The sequence below is a fragment of the Manis javanica genome, chromosome 16, assembly GCF_040802235.1.
Source record: "Manis javanica isolate MJ-LG chromosome 16, MJ_LKY, whole genome shotgun sequence".
Lineage (NCBI taxonomy): Eukaryota > Metazoa > Chordata > Mammalia > Pholidota > Manidae > Manis > Manis javanica.
Window position 1 is genome coordinate 46,659,529 of NC_133171.1, and position 18,031 is coordinate 46,677,559.

General features: G+C 52.3%; 2 protein-coding genes across 4 annotated transcripts in view; both read right to left on the reverse strand.

Moving 5' to 3' along the window:
* The window catches only part of CUL9 (cullin 9), a 34,438-nt gene extending 26,535 nt beyond the window's left edge, over window positions 1-7,903 (reverse strand). For 2 of the 3 annotated variants that reach the window (XM_037005307.2, XM_037005299.2), the window contains exons 1-9: window positions 7,776-7,902; window positions 7,344-7,486; window positions 5,520-6,123; window positions 4,821-4,975; window positions 3,978-4,487; window positions 3,371-3,503; window positions 3,043-3,236; window positions 2,367-2,772; window positions 1,800-1,992 (exon numbers count right to left, since the gene is read on the reverse strand). In XM_037005307.2, the coding sequence (XP_036861202.2) occupies window positions 1,800-1,992; window positions 2,367-2,772; window positions 3,043-3,236; window positions 3,371-3,503; window positions 3,978-4,487; window positions 4,821-4,975; window positions 5,520-6,123; window positions 7,344-7,403 (2,255 nt within the window). In that variant the 5' untranslated portion in view covers window positions 7,404-7,486; window positions 7,776-7,902. Of the gene's footprint in view, window positions 1-1,799; window positions 1,993-2,366; window positions 2,773-3,042; window positions 3,237-3,370; window positions 3,504-3,977; window positions 4,488-4,820; window positions 4,976-5,519; window positions 6,124-7,343; window positions 7,487-7,775 lie in introns of all 3 variants that reach the window. The other variant, XM_037005291.2, reaches the window with a different exon arrangement.
* Window positions 7,904-8,463: 560 nt separating this feature from the next.
* Window positions 8,464-18,012, reverse strand: SRF (serum response factor). The gene is made up of 7 exons (XM_017657060.3): window positions 17,156-18,012; window positions 15,255-15,521; window positions 13,400-13,661; window positions 12,757-12,873; window positions 11,530-11,721; window positions 11,081-11,157; window positions 8,464-10,855 (listed from the first exon to the last, which is right to left on the reverse strand). Exons 1-7 carry the CDS (start codon window positions 17,678-17,680, stop codon window positions 10,760-10,762), a joined length of 1,536 nt encoding a protein of 511 aa, XP_017512549.3. The 5' UTR covers window positions 17,681-18,012; the 3' UTR covers window positions 8,464-10,759.
* Window positions 18,013-18,031: the final 19 nt, after the last annotated feature.

Here is an 18,031-nt window from a genome sequence, read left to right on the forward strand (position 1 = left end):
CATCTGCAAAAATAAACTGCAAACAGATCTTTAAATAAATGTAAGAAACAAAATCAATAGATATTCTTAGAAAACATAGGGATGTATTTTTATAATCCTGGAACAGGATAGAGCCTCTTAAAACCCAGAAGCCAGAAAAACGCTGAAAAACACAGCAACAGGAAAATCTAACATTTTAGCAAAACAAAAGACACTAGTGGTGAAGTGAAGAAAAAAGCCCCTGAGGTAGAGGGAACAGGGAGGGCCCCGTGGAAATGCTGCTCAGAAGTAATGGAAGAAGTGCCTCCAGGGTCCCTAGATCACAGTGAGCACAGCAAGAGGAAAAAGCCAGGGGTGACAGCTTTGCCCACAATGACAAGGACACATATGGAGGTGGTGGCCTGGGAACTATGGAGGAAAGGAACACAAAACAAGGAATTTGGAGAAAGAAGACAAACAGAAGTACTGGGAAAGTTCTGTGTTTATCTGTCTTTTCTCATGAGCTTTATGATGACTACACCATGAATCAAAAATGCTTTAAATACATATCTCCTTTTGTAGCCATGATTTATTATAAACCAGTTAATGTATATATAGGTAATATAGAAAACTGGATATAGAACTATAAGGATTTTTACTAAATAAATGCTAACAGTGACTATCTTTGTATTTAGAGTTTCAGATTATTTTTATCTTCATAATTCTCTATTTTTTTTACAGTAAGCATGTATTATTTTATATTCAGAAAATAATTAATAGGAGTTTGAGAAGACAAGCAAAATATCTGAAACACAAGTAACAGATTAATATGCAGAGTGCCTAAAATCAGCAAGAAAAAAATAAATATCCAATCAGAAAGTGGACAAAGGATAAGAACAGGTTATTCACAGAAGAAGAAACAAAATACAAGCGAATATGCCTAATTTAACTAGAACTAAGAAGGTAAAAGAGAGATAGCAATAATTTAAACTTTTGCCAATCTGATAGATTTAAAACATGGTAATATCCAGGGTTGGGAGACTGAGGGAAACAGATCCATTAGAAAACAGTGTATTTGCACTTGGCTATAATCATATTGCAAAGTCCTACGCAGCAGTGAAAATAATGAGGCAGCTCTGTGCAGACTGACATGGAGAACCCTCGTAGACATACTGAGTGTGGGGGGGGAAAGTTGTAGAAACATGCAGAGTATGATTACAAACTAAATTAAAACACAAACTCAGAAAACGTTCTATTTCCAAACACACTAACAAATGAAAATTAACAGGTCTAAAGATACACGCCAGACTGGTGACAAAAAGAGACTTTATGCTCTTTCATAATCTTCAGGTCTTTTAAAACGAGAACATATTTGTGTGTATTATTTGTATAATTAAGAAGCAGTAAAAACAGAACTTTTAAAATAGAAAGTAGGTAGAGAGGGAAAAAGGAGAGAAAAAAGGAGAAAAAAGAGTTCAAGCTCTAGAGCCCAAGGCTCTAGAATCCTGGCTCTGCTACCTGTCACACTCTGGGTGAGTTACTTACATTCTCTCCATCTCCTCACCCACAGAGTTGGTTAAGAATAGTATCAACCCTTCCTCGGGTGACAGAGGGTTTAATGAGAGAAGCACTCAAACTTTCAACACAGAGCCTGGCAGAGAATAAGCTCTCAAGAACATTAGCCACTGCAGCAATTCATCTTTCTACTCAACGGCTCCTCAAGCTGAGCCCTCTTTCACCCCCAGCCTTTCCATTCTGGATCTCACAGCTCTTTCCCTCCCTTCCACTGTCCTCTCCGTAATAGCTTAACCCAAAACCCCTTCCCTCCCGACCCTTCTAACCTCAGGGATCTGTCAGGATGGACCAGAGGGTGGTCCTGCACAGTGACCTCCTCCACAGCCTGAGAGAGGGCATAGAGCCCTGAAAGCTGTAGCTTTCTGTCCAAGGTGGACATCTGCACAGTGGCCACAACTGCCGCCACATGCTGATCCAGGAAGCTTCGTGGTCCAGGACCCTGTAAGGCTCCAGCCATTTCTGAAATCGGTGAGGGAAAGGCAGTGGCTTAAAAAACTGTGGCACCTCCAAAGTTGGAAGTCTTTTAAAGATCAGGCCCAGTTATCCTACTGACATTTTAATACATTATTCATCACTGTAACTTGTTGCACTCGGAACTTTTCCAATTCTGTGTGAGGGATTTAACAATCAAACGGTCCTTTTCCAAGGATACCGAAAGAAAGGAACAGTGACTGATTAGATACAATCACGGTCAAAGGAAGAAAAATTGATGCATGCTTCCGAAGCATTTTCCCAGGCAAAAGTGACTTATTCCACAGCTTGCCCTCCAGCCTATGGGAACCAGCAGGACTTGACCCAACTTCTTTGCCCTCCCCTTCCAGCACCTGACTCACCACTTGCTGCCTCCTTCATCTCAGGAGACAGAGTCATCCCCTCGGTCACCAGAAGCTGGTTAAATAGCTGCGAGTCACTCTGTGCCATGGGGGCCTCAGTTTTCCCCTTGGCAGGTTCTGCTTCTGCTTTAGGGGGCTCAGCCTTTGTTCGGGGGCACTCGCTCTCCTCTGCTGAGAAGGTGGCCTCCGACTTGTACTCCTCTTCTGGGCCTGGAGTACAGCAGTGACTTCGTGAAGATGACGAGCTGCTCACTTCATCAGGTAGCAACCCATACTTGATGTAGATCTGGGAGCTGAGCAGGTCACTCAGTGTGTTGCCCTCAAACCGATTACTCAGAACCTGTAGCAGACCCTCAGCCATCTCTACGGGCACAGAGGTTTCACCAAGGGCCTTGTCACCCAGGCTCTGTCAAGAGAAAGGGGTACGCATTTTACAGACAAGCAGACACAAGCAGGTCCTATGGACAGTAATAGGAAGGCTGGCCACCTCCTGCCGCACCTCGAGCACCTTCTGCTTATTAGACCCTCACAGCATTTGTCCCCTCCCCCAGCGGGACCCCTCACATTCTCTGACCTCTAGCCCCAGCCTCACCCTAAGCAGTCCCTTATCTAGAGCTCCCTGAAAGAATCCCACTTCAAAACCCACTACAAACCCAGTATCTGAGGCTTGCAATACCTCATCCAGGCTCTCCCGAAGATTCTGGAAAATTGGCTGTTGCTCACATATGTCCAACTTCTTGATGAAGAAGAGCAGCTCCCACCACTCAGCCTGGGTCAGGTATCCCGATTCTTCCTTCGTCTGAGGCTCAGGCTGGAGGTACGGCAAAGAGTAGAGCCCGTCTACAGGCTTCCAGTCCCAGGAGGGAAGTGCTGAGGATACAGGCACACGGTCTCAGCATGGATGAAGTGGCCTTCTGCATCGCTGGGGCGGCTCCTGTTCAGGAGTGGCTGTATCCTCTCTTCAAAGACATGCTGGATGATTCCACAGCCCGATCCCCACTCACCTGAGCCCAACAGAGAAGCCCCTGCCTCCGTCTCCACAGCTGAAGCTGTATCCTCGGCAGCTTCCTCAGGGCCCAGGATTTCCAGCATGTGCCAGTGTACCCAGTAGGTGCGGCCTGTTGACTGCCAGAAGACCTGGAATACAGGGAGGAAAAAAGGGAAAGACTAGAATGGGCTCAGAGGGCCTCTGGGCTTTGCAGGCTTGAGAGGACATGGCTGGGCCCAAACCTGGGACACACAGCCCTCAAGATGCATACCTAGCTAGGCTCCCTTCCCCTACAGGGGTGGACCCCACCTCTCATCTCTTTCTAAAGCTGGGGGCCCATGCTCTGACACTCCCTCCTAGCCAACTCCGCTGGAGGGGGACAGGTGTCTTGCTACATCAGTTCTGCTTTCTAGGTGTGAGTCTCTCCTTGAACTCACGGCCCATTCACTCCTGCCAGATTTTCTGAGCCTTCCAAATGGCCCCCCTCTCAATTGCTGAGCTCCTTTAACCACTCTAAATCCCTTAAGGGTTTTCTCCTTGGGTGGCTTGCTAGATGGAAGCCCCAGCTATGCCCCACGCAAAAAAGATCCTCAAGACTGTCCCCACAGCATGCGCTTGCTCACCTGCACAGGAGGCACACCATTGTTGCTCTGCTGAAACTCGCCCTTGTCCCCAGCACTGATCTCCTCATAATCATCCAGCATCCTCACTCGCATCCCGGGCTGCAGGGTCTGCTGCACATATTCACCATAGCCACTGCGGCTAGAGAACTCAGAGCGCTGGCGGAAGGCCCGCCCTTGCCTTCTGGGGGTGCTAGCGATGGTGGGGAGTAAAACGCTGGGGCCTGAAATGCAGGGCTGAAAAATGGACCGGGCTGGCCTGGGTAGTGACGTGCCCTGTTTGCTGAGGTTCTGGGCCCAGCCCATGCTCCGCACCAGCTCTGAGATAAGGTTGCCCACAGCCATACTGAACTCCAGTTCCCGCTGCCCTCGGCTTTTCTCCTGGCCAAGATCCCTCGGAGATGGGGAGCCTTGGTCTCCAACCCCTGGCTCTGGACTGTTATTCAGCTGATCCAGCAGGGAAGTGACACACAGGTAGCGTTTCACCAGAGAAAAGAGCAGCTTTCCTGGGATCTGCAGGACACAGTCTGTGGTGTAGGTTCATCTTCTCCCACTTTTAGCCTGTCTCCTTTCCCCTCAATATCATCCTCTAGAGAAAAATACAAAGGCTTCATCCCCACACCTACAGTTCTCAAACTGAGATTTAGTGATTACAATATAGGGAATATCTTAAAACACACAGTCCTGGATTTTAATCTCAGAAATTCCGAGTGGAAAGGGGATCATGACCTTTCATTTTAACAAGTTCCCCATGTGGCTCTGGTATTGATGCAGTCCTGAACCACATTTTCAGAAATGATGCCCTAGGCCTTGCACACAGCATTGCCCCAACAGCTGCCATAATACCTGAGGCAGGTGAATGCCCTCAAAGGCCATGCAGTGTTCCTCAGAGGATGTGGTCTCTGCAAACAGCTCCAGCAAAGTATAACAGCTGTCAAAGTCCATGTGCTGCTCAATGCCATCTTGTTGGCTCAGTGACAGGAGGACATGAGCTCGACTCCCTGTAATTCACACCCAATCTGTATCTTCTCAGTCCCCAATATTTTCCCCATATCTCTCCTAGACACTCTTTCCCTAACCCCAGAGGCTTTCAAACTTCTTTGTGCCTGAGACTCACTGTGACATACCATTTACATGGTAATCCCAAACAAATACACACAACTGAACATATAATTTTATGAAAATTACCTTACAAAGTACTATGTACTGGTTACTTTACGTTTTTTTTTTAATGTTGGCTGTAATCCACCAAATTGATTTCACAAGCAACTAATAAATCTCAACCCACAGTTTAAAAATTTAAACTTACCCCGTTCTCTTCTCTGCCACCGCACTGACAATGAACAGATAAACCAGGTACTATCAGTTTACCCTGTTTATGGAGCTGTTAAGAGCTTACTAACCCATACTTTTCCTATCACTGAATTGATTTTCACCAAACACTATGTGTTCTTAGCAGAGTTGGGAGACCCCTACTCTTTCTGTTCTTACCCCTGTGGCCCCCTTCTCTCCAGTGCTTTCCTTCTTCCCCTGGCTGTCTCTTACCAGCATCATGAGCTGCCAGAGCCTGCAGCATCTTGCCTGCACTCCGACGGATCTGAGGCTCAGGGTTGCACAACATGTGCATGAGCAGGTCCAGGGTTCCTGTCTCCCTGAAGACCCCAGTGAGGGGCCCGATGCTGGCGTAGGCGCTGAGCACGTGGATGGTGTGGAGCACAGCAGCTGTGAGGCTCGAAGTCCCACCTTCTGCCAGCTGCCGGGCAGCCCTGCGCACCAGTGCCCGCACGTCAGCCTCCATCTCTCCCATTGCCATGTCATCCAAGCCTCCTGGATCTCCGGGAAAGCTTCCTGAACCCCCAGCTGGTTTGCACTGAGGTCCCTTAGATAGTGCCCGCTCACCTAATAGCATGGGGCAATTGGCGTAGACCTCGGGGGCTGACAGCCACATGTGGATGTGCTCTTCCTTACCCTCTTCCACACCCTCTCTGCTCGCTTCCCCACACTTCAGGACACTCCATCGGATCAGGTATTCAGGATGCCCATCATGCCCAGGCCGCTGTCGAATAAGTTCTTCAGGATAGGCCTGCAGCCGGGGCCCCAAGGGCACCATGAGGTCCCCAGCGCGCTGCTCCCCCACCATCCTGACCTCCTGGGACACACAAGGAGAAACATAAAGGCAGTATGGGAATGGAAAAAGACAACATGGAAGGGGTGGAATCTTGAGACACAGAAGGGTGAGTCATGGCTGATTGGCTGCATGGTGGAATTTAGAGGCCAAATAGAAAAGGCCAAGATGAGGACAGGAGAAATAACTTGGACATACTTTGCGATTTATAAGAGAAGGAGAATGGAGTGAAAACAGCAAGAAGATGAGGGGTTTAAGAAATGGAAGAGGTTATAAGAGATCATGAGAAGAATGGCAAGGTAACAAGAGTGACAATTAAGTAGAACAGCAAGGTGGCTGAAGGGATACAGATCAGGAATTAGTAGGCTTACTTGGGTGAGCAGGAAGGACAGCAGCACGTTAGATGGTGCAGCCAGAAAAGGTGAGGAAAGTGTGTGTGTGTGTGAGTACAGGCAGCATAAACAACAGGGTAAAGCCAGACTGCATCACAGATACAAAGCCTAGAGATGAAAAGAGGCTGGGCTCTGGGCCCCCACATCCAGTCGGCTAGATGGCAAAAGTGTATGAGAGGACTGTAAAAGGGAGAGGGGCCTATGGGGCCGAACTAAATTATTAGAAAAAAAAAGACTGGATTCCACCCTGCATTCTGCTGTGTGTATGGTGAGGGTCTAAGTCAGGTGGCTGGAGGAGTAATTGTAGAGTTGAAAGGTAGGAAATAAAGTCAGGAGATGGTGAAGGTACTAGAGAGGCAATATGGTACAGAATACAGAGTCTGATAAATGTGACTCTGAATTCTGGTTTTTTCACTTATGTGCGTGCATAGTCTTGGACAAGTTATTTAACCTCTGAACCTGTTTCCTCCTCTGCAACATGATAATAATATTCATATTACCTCACGAAGCTGTAAAAACTTCAGTTCATGTATGTAAAGCATTTAGAACAGCCTTTAGCACATACTCACAATGCTCAGTAAACACAATCTGGTATTATTCTTAGATGGAGAAGGTGGGGGCAGTCCTCAGATAAATGCCAAGTTATTAAATCAGAAGATTATAAATGGGAGTAAGGTGAGGACTACACTAGTCATCGGAAAATATATGTGTGATATGAAACAGTGTGGGGGCAAAAGGGAGTGGTGAGAATAAGAATGGAAGGTAATCCCAGATGCAGAAATGGTGATCAAGGGTGCGGTCATGCTGAGGTACAGAAAGGCGTGGAGAGGAGAGGAAAAATGGGAGGCGGACCTCAATGCGGGTCGGAGTCCAGTTAGCATGGGGAGAAGACTGGGAGGCAGCCAGTGACATGGTGATGGGCAACGATGAGCAGGGTAGAAAAGTAAAACAATCAGTAGGCCTAAATGTCGCGGAAAAGGTCGACCCACGTGAGCCTAGAACACAAGCAATAAACTGGTGAGGTGAGGTCTGGATGCGAGGATGAGACAGCAGGCAGGCTCAGGCAGCAAGGTCAGGCCCAAGCTTGAAGACCAGCAGGGGCGGGGAAAGGGGCCACTACGGCAGTGGGAACGGGTATGGGGGGACGGGAGGATGGGGGGGGTGCGGTCCGAGGACGGTGCTAGGACTGAGCGAATCTCGGAGAGCAAGACGTCGGCCATACGGGGAGTAGGTAGGGGTCCGGGGAGGGAACGGGACCGGGTCCGCGCGGAACTATCCTCTCACCTCCCACCGCCCGGTGTGGCCCTCGCTGGGACCCAGCAGCCGGGTCCCACCGTCCCGGTCCCGCCTCCTCAGCAGCTCGCTTCCGGGTCACACAGCGGGTTCACGCACCGCCGGGCATCTACGAGTAGCACCGAGGCCCACAGTCAAGCGTGGCGGAAGAGCGCGCAAGTGGAGCATGCGTAGTACCCGCGGACCGCTGCGCGTCCGGTACGCCGCCGCGGGAGCTCGGGTTCGCCGTCTGGAGGCGCTTCACTGCAGTAGGCAGCCCTCCTCCCCATCACCGGAGGGTCTCTCATTTCTCTGAAACCCGGTAACCCACAGTCTCCCACCCAAGGGCTGTCCTTTGATTTTTCTCGCTAGGTCGCGTGGCAAGGAGTCTCCCAACCCCCCCAGCAATGCTTGGATTGGTTGAGTCACTTACCCTATTAATTAAAATTGCTCATCTCTGTGTTGGCATAAGCACCTATCAAAGTCATGCACAAAGATAAAGGCCCTAACTCCCACCCCAAAATGTTCCTTAAATTAACTCGTAAAGGTCAACAGCCCAAAGCACCCCTTAGCATCACTGGTGTTTTCTGTCACCAAGCTGCCAGGCTGGCTGCTCAGAGCCGCAACAGCAACTTAAGGAGTTTGATTCATGTTCATACCTCCCTCCCTATAAGGAAAAACAGAGGCAAAGACCCTACAGTCTGTGCACAAAAATGATACATTTATTGAAAGAGTATTTTTTTTAATACAAAAGAAAGCTCTGTACATAGGACTGTGATCATGTCCACTATTCCTGGGCCAGCATCCCAGGGGAAGTAGAAACCACTGACATACACACTTCACATTCACACACACACATTCATTCAGGCACACACACACACACACCCCAGAGCCACCAAGGAAGGGAAACACCAAGGTTGCTGCATATATAAATGCCACCTCATCCCTGACACACCCAAGCTCTCCCAAGGCCTCGCTCATACAACACACATTATAAGCACTTTTGCCTGATTCACTCATGGGTCTGGGTCTGTCTTTTGTGGGAAGGAAAGGAGGAATTGATCAAGGCCTTCTCCCCAGGGTGGAGGAGCGGGGAGTGAGTGAGTGATAGTGGAGTGAAAAGAGCAGAGAAAAGGGGCTGGGCAGTTACAGACCTGAGTCCCAAGCTCCCCCACTCTCTGGCCCCTGATTTGCCATGCCCCGGCCTTGTAGGCCACACATAAGCCCCAGCTATCTCCAGGAGAAAGCCCTGAAAGGTGACTTCCATCTTGGCACCCCAAATTGGGGCAGAATAGCAATGGGGGCTAGAGGTTAAGGGGGTTCTTAAAACACGCTGGCAAATCATCCCCTTGATAACTAGGCTGTGCGTAAAAACTTCCCCCACCCCTTCGCCTAATCACAGAAGCAGGCTTGTTCCTGCTGAAGGCAGTCATAAAGGGTTAATAAAACTCCACCCCAACTGCTGCCCTGTTCTGAAAAAGCTCCCTTTCTGGATATAGGCGGTGAAGGTAGGCTCTGACATAGGGTAAAGACCCTCCCCTTATGCTGGCCCAACCTCAAGTTCTACCCCAAAGGGGCCAGAGGTGGGTAGGGCACGGCCCCTGTACAAATTACATAAATACTGAGGTTACACTTAGAAAAATAAAGTCATTTTCTTCAAGGCTTTTTGTCTTAATTTAAAAAAGTTACAGTAGCTGCTCACTCCCTGGGAGAGCTGCCCATTTCTGGCTCCCCTACTGCTGCACTCAGCCCAAGAGCTGCTCCCGTTTCTTCGGACCTCCATTCCTGCCTCTCACCCGCTCCCAGACCCCACCCTGCTCACTGCAACTTGGGCCCCAGGCAGCTGCAGGCCTGGGGAAGCACAAGGCTGCAATGCCCGTGCTTGTGGCACACATGAAGTCAGCTGCCTCTACCTGACACCCTCCCACCCCCACCCCCACATTTGGTCTCCCTCTTCCCTCTCCCTAGCAACAGCCCTGAAGGGCAAAAAGAGGCCCAGAGCTGTGGGTCACCCTCCCCACCCCGTTGGGGCATGGCCTGAGGGCCCCTCCCCCGGTTTTCTCCTGGAAACAACCCAGGACCGGGTGATCCCAGAGTCTCCCCCACACACTGGTGGGCCCTAAGCTCATGGGGTGGCTCTGTCCCCAGAGGCCCAGCCAGTTCCAGGGAGCCCTAGGGCTCCCCAGGGAAGGAGAGCTTGGGCAGGGAGGGGGATGAGAAAAACGCCATAAAAAAAAGTTAAATATTTTAAAAATATATATTTATAGATTTGTTTTCACTTCGTCTCCTCAAATAAAAAGTTCAAAATCAACTTTAGGTAAAGCAGCTGGGAGGTGAGGGAGGAAGACAGGGAGAAGGAACACTGGTGGTTCCCTCCAACCCAGGAGGGCCCCTGGAGTTCTCAGGAGAGTGGCAGCGCAGGGCAGGTGGCCCCTGCTCCGTGCCTGGGCCCCCCTTTCAGGAGCTACAGGGACAGTGGGCAAGGGTGTGAGGACAGAACCCCCATCTCCCCAGCTGGCTCCCTGAGGGACAGGGATAGGGTTCTTTTGACCCAGCCTGTGATGGACACAGTGCTGACCTGGGGTCAGCAAGGAGGCTGGGGAGAGAACCCCAACTGCTTCCTCAGGGGGACACAGTGCCTAGTCCCACAGAAGCCTTTGTGTGGGAAGGTGGGGCACGGTCCCATTGGGTAAGCTAATACTCATGGCAAACATGGAGCCAAGCTGGCAAGGGGAGTCTGAGGAGGGAGGGCAGCCCCACCATCAACAGAAATGGGAGGTGGAGCGATAAGGAGGGAAGGGCGAGGAAGGACGGCATGGAGGGCAGGCTGGCCCATTCTTTGGCTGGAGAGAGAGGGCTCAGTCCTGTGGCTGCCTACTCCTCGTCCCCGCCTCCCTCCTGTGGCCCGTCAACGTGTGTGTAAAGAAAACGTGAAAAGGCAACAATAAATAAGTGGTGCCGTCCCTTGGGCCATCCGTCCAGGGCGGCAGGGCAGATCAGTCACTCTTGGCGCTGTGGGTGGCATCCAGGTTCACCACCTGTAGCTCTGTGAGGTTGCTGCTGCTTGTCGCCTGCTGCCCTATCACAGCCATCTGGAGGGAAGGGGATGTGTCAGTACAGGGGGGCAGGAAGGGACCAGCCAGCTCAGGCCCCCACTGCTTGTGTGCCCGCCCACACAGGCCTGACCAGGAAAATAGGCTTCTTGGCTAGGGATCTTGGGATCTTGGCTTTGACCAACTGGTACAGCACCCTTAAGGTCAAGATAAAGAAGCGGCTCGCTGGCTGGGTGGGATGGGGTGAAAGGTGCCCTCTCCTACCTGGTGAAGCTGGACTGCAGACACAGGAATCTGCACAGTCCCAGATGGTGCTGTCAGGAACACCTGGGGGACGCCACCTGCATTGCAAAACCACAGGAGATACTCAAAGTGCTTGTTTAAGAGAAACTTCCAGGTATTAGAGGAGTGGTGATAAATGCATACGACTGGGTAAGTCTCAGATCCGAGGGACCAAGGGTGAGTGCCAAATGCATCCCATGCTGCTGGTGGGTGTGAGCATTCAAGTGTGCCTAGGTGCCCAAGTAGACAAGCATGGGCATCAGTGTGTGTACAAGCATCCTTTGTGTGTGTGTATGTGTAGTATACATGTGAGCATCCGTGTATATGTGTGTATGAGTTTGTGCGGAGGCATTTGTGTGTGTGTGTGTGTGTGTGTGTGTGTGCAAAGCAGGAAATGGTCCTCCTTTCCTCAGCCCTGCCCCCCAACTCACCTTGCTCCTGGACCTGGCTGTGGGACACCTGCATGGTGGATGGCGCCTGGGAGAAGGCATTGAGCACGGTGAGGCTGCCATCTGCCAGGCCTGAGGTGGGTGTATACATCACCGCATGGGGGCTAGGGTACATCATGTGGCCGCCCACAGTTGTGGGCACGCTTGATGTCATGATGGTGGCAGGCAACGTCACTGGCAAATACAGACACATGTCAGGGAGGTTGGCACTGGCTTACTGATACCCCTCATCCCACCCCCAGAACTCTAGGCCTCCAGAGCCCTCTTGCCATTTCCCAGTCACCCAAGGCTCGTTCCTTTGCTCCCTGTCATCAACTAAGAAAAGGCTTATTTTTTCCTTGAATACAACAGCACTAACCTTTTAATTGTATCCTATCACATGGTGCTATTTGATTACCTATCTGCTGCATTCTCTGTTCCAAGACCCTAAGGCTCTGGGAAAACCACAATTACAATGACCTACCCACCCTAAGGAAATTTAGATACTCCTGTTCATCCCGTTTTTCATTTGTTCTCACTCCTCCCTCTTCCTAAATATGTAGCTAACAAATTCATCTTTTAAACAAGTACTTCTCAAATGGTAATGTAAGAACAGTCACTTGGGGGTCTCATCAAAATGCAGATTCTGATTCAGTCAATAGGTTCGGGGTGAGAGTTAAGAGTCTGCATTTCTTTCAGGCTCCCAGGTGATGTAGCTCCTCTTCCATAAACTACACTTTGTGTACAAGGTTGTATAAAAAAGTTGTAAATAACTAGAACTAAAAACTAATTTTATTTTGAAAGCATCTCATCATTTCTGAAATGACTAGAGACACTAAGGGGAATTTTAGCTACTCAAAATCTAAAACACTCCCATAATGAGACAACTGCTCTATAAATTCTTCCTGGTAATTAAGCAAACTTATGTCTTTGGGCAAGCAATTTCTCCTTTCTGGGCCTCAGGCTTCTCATCTGAATGAGGCAGAGGGTGGCTTCAATGGTCCCTAATTTCTTCTTGGCATCCACAGCCCCATTGCAGGGCAGGATTCCAAACCCTTCCATCCTCACCTGACTTTCCCATAAGGATTATGATAAAGGTTAAGTGAAAAGCCTCAGTCTCTGCACTGAGAAATTCTCTGACCTTAGTTATAGGAGGGATACTGATGGATACCTACTACTAGGTCTCATGAGGGAGGCAGGGCAGGGAGGTGATAGAGCTTCAAGCTATACCTGTCCCGCTGGAGGAGGTCTGCGTGAGGTCTGTGCTGCTGTCGCGAGAGGGAGACGCTTGCTGTGGGGTCTGCACCTGAATGGCCTGCACTGGGACCTGCTGGGCCACTGCCCCACCTATGAGACACAGAGACTTACTCATGCTCAGTCCTACCCGGCCACCACCAGTACCAAGCACCCTTAAACACCCCAGGCACAGGGTCTGGCACACTCCTTCCCAATTCCCATTACTACCTTTCCTTGGAGCCAAAGAGGCCTGAATCTTGTCTCCAGGGGCTTCTGTACTCTGCTCTTGCCCTACCCTCTTCCTCCCCACCCAGGCCTTGCTTCTACCTCCTTCACTTGAGACAGGAGCTGGCACTGTTTCATCAAGGACATAATCTGCCCTCCAGTCAAAATAGTAGAATGTCCACTGTCCCTGTGGCAGTGGGGGCACAAGGCTGAGCTAGCTACATAAGGCCAGAGCACATGGTTGAAGCTGGCTGACAAGAGGGGACCAGTAGGAGGGGCATGCCTGCCAGTGGGACAGAGGAGGCTTCTCTCAGGATCTGGCCCTTGTTCACCCTCCTTAGCAGGGAGAGGTTCTCCTTGTGCCAGCCCTAAACCCACTCTTAGCTTACTCATTTTACCCCTTGTTACTCACCAGGCATGAGGGTGAAGCTGGTAGGCAGCTGCATGAGGCCCCCCGAGGAGACGGGGCCACTGCCCGTACTCTTCAGCACAGTCCCGTTGGCACTGCTGACAGCGCTGGGGCTGACACTAGCAGACACTGGAGCCAGGTAGTTGGTGATGGGGAAGGAGGGGCCACTGCTGACTTGCATAGTGGTAGAGGTGCTGGGTGCTGTTTGGATGGTGGAGGTGGTACCTGGCAGGTTGGTGACTGTGAATGCAGGTTTCAGTGTGTCCTACACCCAGAGTAAAGATGAAGCAGTGAGTCTCTACCAAACCCTGCCCCTGCAGGGGCTTTGCGTGGATTCACAGCCAGAATGCTTGAGCTCAAACCACAGCTTTGCCATTTACCTGCCATCTGACCCCTAGGCAAGTTATTGAGCTGCTACATTTCAGTTTCCTGTCTGTAAAAGGAGGACAATGCCTGCCCCATAGGTGATGTGAAGATTAAATAGGCTAACACACATAAGGCACTTAGAATAATGCCTAACACATAAAAAAAGCAATAAGTACTTGCTGCTCATATGATGATGACAATGATAATGTCGTCATCATCATAATTCCCTGTATTCTCTGCCCCAGTGGACTGTGGTAATCACACTGGCTGGGGAATCAGGACACCCATGTTCTGTTCCCAGCTCGGGCAATGATCATCTGTGCGACCCTGGGAAAATCCCTTCCTCTCTCTGAGCCTCATTTTTCTTCTATAAACATGAGGGGGCTGGGCTATTATATTCTCTTTAAGTGTCCTTCCAGCTCTAATTTGCCAGGGTTCTGAGATAGGAACCAGTGTTTTTCAGGGAACTTAGGGTTTGAGAGGGATCTTGGGAGTTCGGCAATGAAGCACTTTATGCCAAATACTTAAGATTAAAACTACCAAAGGAATTCATTCATCCAGCAGAATTTCCTGAGAATGAATGAGCTCTATGGCTAAGAGAATCAGAAAAATATTACAGATGATATGCCACTAATAGACGGGGAAGCTCAGAGCACTGGCTCCCTTCAGGGAGCCTTGGTTCTTAGAAGGGTAAGGAGGTAGCCACAAGCTGAGAACGAAGCCCAGAGAACTGAGGGGGTTCAAATACTTGGAGTAGATCCGCGCAGGATGTTTGCTAGGCAGCCTAGCTATAGGCCCTTGATTGGTGGAGGCGTTGCTAAGGCAAACAGTGCCGCTCCCTCCGATTGGCCAGCTAGTGCCATCCTGGAAGGTGGAGCTCCCTAGAGGAACTAGGGAAGAAGCCCCGCCCCCGCCCCATACCGGGAAAAGGAAGGGGGAGGTGTGACTAGGATCTGCACCCCTCGCAGCCAGCGATCACACTCCCCAAGGTGCCCAGGCCCGGATATCCTGAAGAGGTAGGAGGCTGGCTAGTAAGTAGTCTCTAGCCCAGTCGACCAGCCTACCCGCAAAGTGCTGTGTTCCCAGGACCCTGGAGCCCATGAGTGCTTCTTTTCTACTCCCTGGCAACCCAGCCGGCTGGGAGGGCAGGGCTAAGCTACGCCCCCGCCCTCAGCGGGGAGACAGCTGGCGGGAGGAATGCAAGGGCCCTGCCAGGCAGGCAGGCTGCAGGCGGGAGGCCGGCGTGGAGCCGGAGCCGGCCTTATATGGGCACGGAGGCCGCCCGCTTATCTATGGGGCCGGCCTCCTGTCAGGATAGCAAGGATGGACACTTAGTTGTCCCCTAGGTTGAGGAGCACTAACACTGCTCCATTCCTCATCAGTGGGCACCTATCCACCTGTCCTGGATGAGGGAGAGAGAAGGTTCCCCCTCCCCTCTCTGCCAGTCAATTCCCTCCCCTTCCTTCCCCTGAGACAGGGGACCCAAACACACCTTGGTCTCCCCACTGCTGTCGGACTCCGACACCTGGTAGGTGAGGTCTGTTTCTTCAAAGCCCGTGGCACTCATTCTCTGGTCTGTGGTGGGGTCTGAGCGGGGTGGAGAGTCTGGCGAGTTGAGGCAGGTCTGAATCAGTGCCTTGCCAGTCTCACTGGTGATCATGGGCTGCAGTTTGCGGGTGGCAAAGGTATACACATGGCCTGTCTCACTGGCCACCAGGAGCAGCACCTGTGTCCCTGTCAGCGTGGACAGCTCATAGGCCTGGGAGGTGGGGGGGGGGGGGAACAGGCAGGTCAGCCAAACTTATCTCTACCTTCCTTGGGAAGTAGGAAGGAGAGGAAGTACACAGTGATCTCAGTCCCCTCTCCCATAATGACCTTCCTCTCCAATGACTGGAGGGGCCTGGGGTGGGAGGAGGTGTTCTATTAAGGTATCTGAAGATGAGCTGGAGATCAGGAAAAATTATTTATGTTCCGCCTTTGAGGAGCAGCCCCAATGAACTGCAGATACCCCAAGCAAATAGTCACAGAACGCTGGTGACAGAACATATAATCTCAGAGGATACAGAGAGTTCCCAGTAGCTGCTTCTCACTACAGCCTGGTGCCCAGAGCCTGGTGGAGAGATGGCTCCCACCCCCTCCTCACTGTCACAGGGAACCAGGAGGAAGTTGCTACCACATTGGATATCACATAAGACACTACAGATAAGGGTCCACCTAAGTTCTAAACTGTCCTGTGTTCCTTCCTAGGACCTACATAGGCCCTAACCTATTGCCATTTTCTCCTTCTGCCCTGTAATACTGTGCTACCCATTTTCTTTCTTTGTCTTGATACAATAGTGTCTGGAGTGATGAGAGATGGGTCTAGATTAGCAGCTACTACCTTGCCATAAGCCCGGAAGAGGACCTTCAAGGATGGCCCCATAGGTGGCATCCTCACTCCCAACAAAGTTCTACAACCCACCTTGGAAGCAGCTCTGGTTTCTATGTGGGACAGATAAAGGCACTGCTAATTTTCCCAGGGTTCTAGCTTCTTGTTTCCCAGTTCCTCTGTTTCCATCTCTTCCCATATCTTCTATACCCCAAGAGGACTCCATTCCTCACCCCTTTTCACTGATAATCAGCTAGAAGAGAAGGAATTTTAAGTACCTTTGAAAATTCCCTGTCTTCCCCCCAGACCATGCACAGATTCTCCCTAGGGCTAGAAATCCCACTTGTCCCAAAGGCAGATGCTTCTGAAGCCTGTCCTGCAAGGAGTGTGCAAGCTTCCAATGGATGTGATGGAAGACACATGGTCATCGTGGAACTTGGTCCCTGATGCTCAGGGCAGCACCAGTTTTCCTGCCCTGCTCCCTTACCTGGGGCTCCTGAACCCCACTGGATCCTCAGCACTGCCTGTCCTTCCAGTCAGCACTACTCTAGTGGTGCCCACCTTCCTCCCACACATGCTGGCTCGTTGTTACTGAGCTCCAGCCTCCTCACCTCCATACCTTCTCTTCTGCTCCCTGCTTTTCCGGCACCCTCCCCGGGACACCAGAGCGCACTGGATCTACTGACCGCGTGTGTTATTAACCACCGCCCGGGCTGCCTCCAGCTTCCCATGACCACTACTCACCCCTTGGCTGCGCAAGGACACTTATTCCTCTCTCGTGCCCGTCACTCCCACCTCGGTGCTTTTCCCCTCTTTTCCGGACGATCGGGGCATCACCCCTCTCCCCACATTTCCCTGACGGCCCCTCCCCTTACACCCTCCCTGGCAACAGCCATCCACTCCCACACACCTCCTGCGGACTCGCCGCCTCTCACCTCCGCCTCGGCTCTGCCTTTCTCCCGGGCTCCCCTGCGCGTCCCCACCCTCCCGGTCCCCGGTAGTCGGCCCGCTTCCCGGCCCCGTACCTTCTTCATGATGCCTGTCTTCCTCTTGCTGAAGGTCGTGTAGCGCCGCAGCTTGTTGTCGATGAACTCCATCTTGATCTTCACGCGGCCCCGAGTCTTCTTACCCGGTTTGGCCCCGCTCACCGCACCACTCACCGGCCCGTAGCCTCCGGTGGCTGCCGCCGCCGCCTCGGGCCCACCGACCACCACGCCAAGCTCCATCTCGCTCAGGCTCCGCTTCAGGCCGCGCCGCTCCGCGCCCAGCTCCTCCTCCTCGCCCGACTCCGAGTCGCCCTCGCTGCCGCTGTAGAGGGCCCCCGCGGTGGGCGCCGGGGTGGCTGTCGCTGCTGCCGCAGCCTCCCGCTCGAGGCGGCCCGGCCCGAGCCCCGCGCCGCTCCCGGGGACCCGGCCCCCGTTAGCCCCGCGAGTCCCGCCGCCGCCGCCACCTCCACCGCCCGGCCGCCCCGTCGGGGTCCGGTTCAGGCTGCCCCCCAGGGCCGAGCCCCGGCCCAGCGCCGCCGCGGCCCCAGCTTGGCTCGGTAACATGGCGCTCAATGCAGGAGGGCAGACAGGCAGTCAGCGAGGAATCGGAGCCGCCGCCGCCGCCATCGGCTTCCCGGCCCAACCCGGCACTCCCGCTGCTGCTAGAGCCGCTGCAGCTGCCGCCGCTGCTGCGAATCAGGAGCCCCTGCACGCCCGGGCCGACCTGGGCCCTCACTTTCCTGCCCCAGTGGCCCGGGTTGCCCCAGGCCGCGAGGAGCGCCCCCTGTCCGTATGCTAGGGCGGCGCGCCCGGCGGCCGTCAGCTTCCCCCGGGGGGCAGGGGCTGCTGGCCGCGGCCGAGACGGCGGGTGGAGGGGGCCGGGACCACGCGCTGGCGGCGGAGGGATCCCCCGAC

Coding starts and splice junctions, on each gene's coding strand:
- SRF (XM_017657060.3), bottom strand. CDS start 17,680: ATGTTACCGAGCCAAGCTGGGGCCGCGGCGGCGCTGGGCCGGGGCTCG. Junction 13,662..15,254: donor ACAGCAGTGGGGAGACCAAG/GTGTGTTTGGGT, acceptor CTCTGGGTGTAG/GACACACTGAAACCTGCATT. Junction 11,158..11,529: donor CAGCCAGGTCCAGGAGCAAG/GTGAGTTGGGGG, acceptor TTTGCAATGCAG/GTGGCGTCCCCCAGGTGTTC.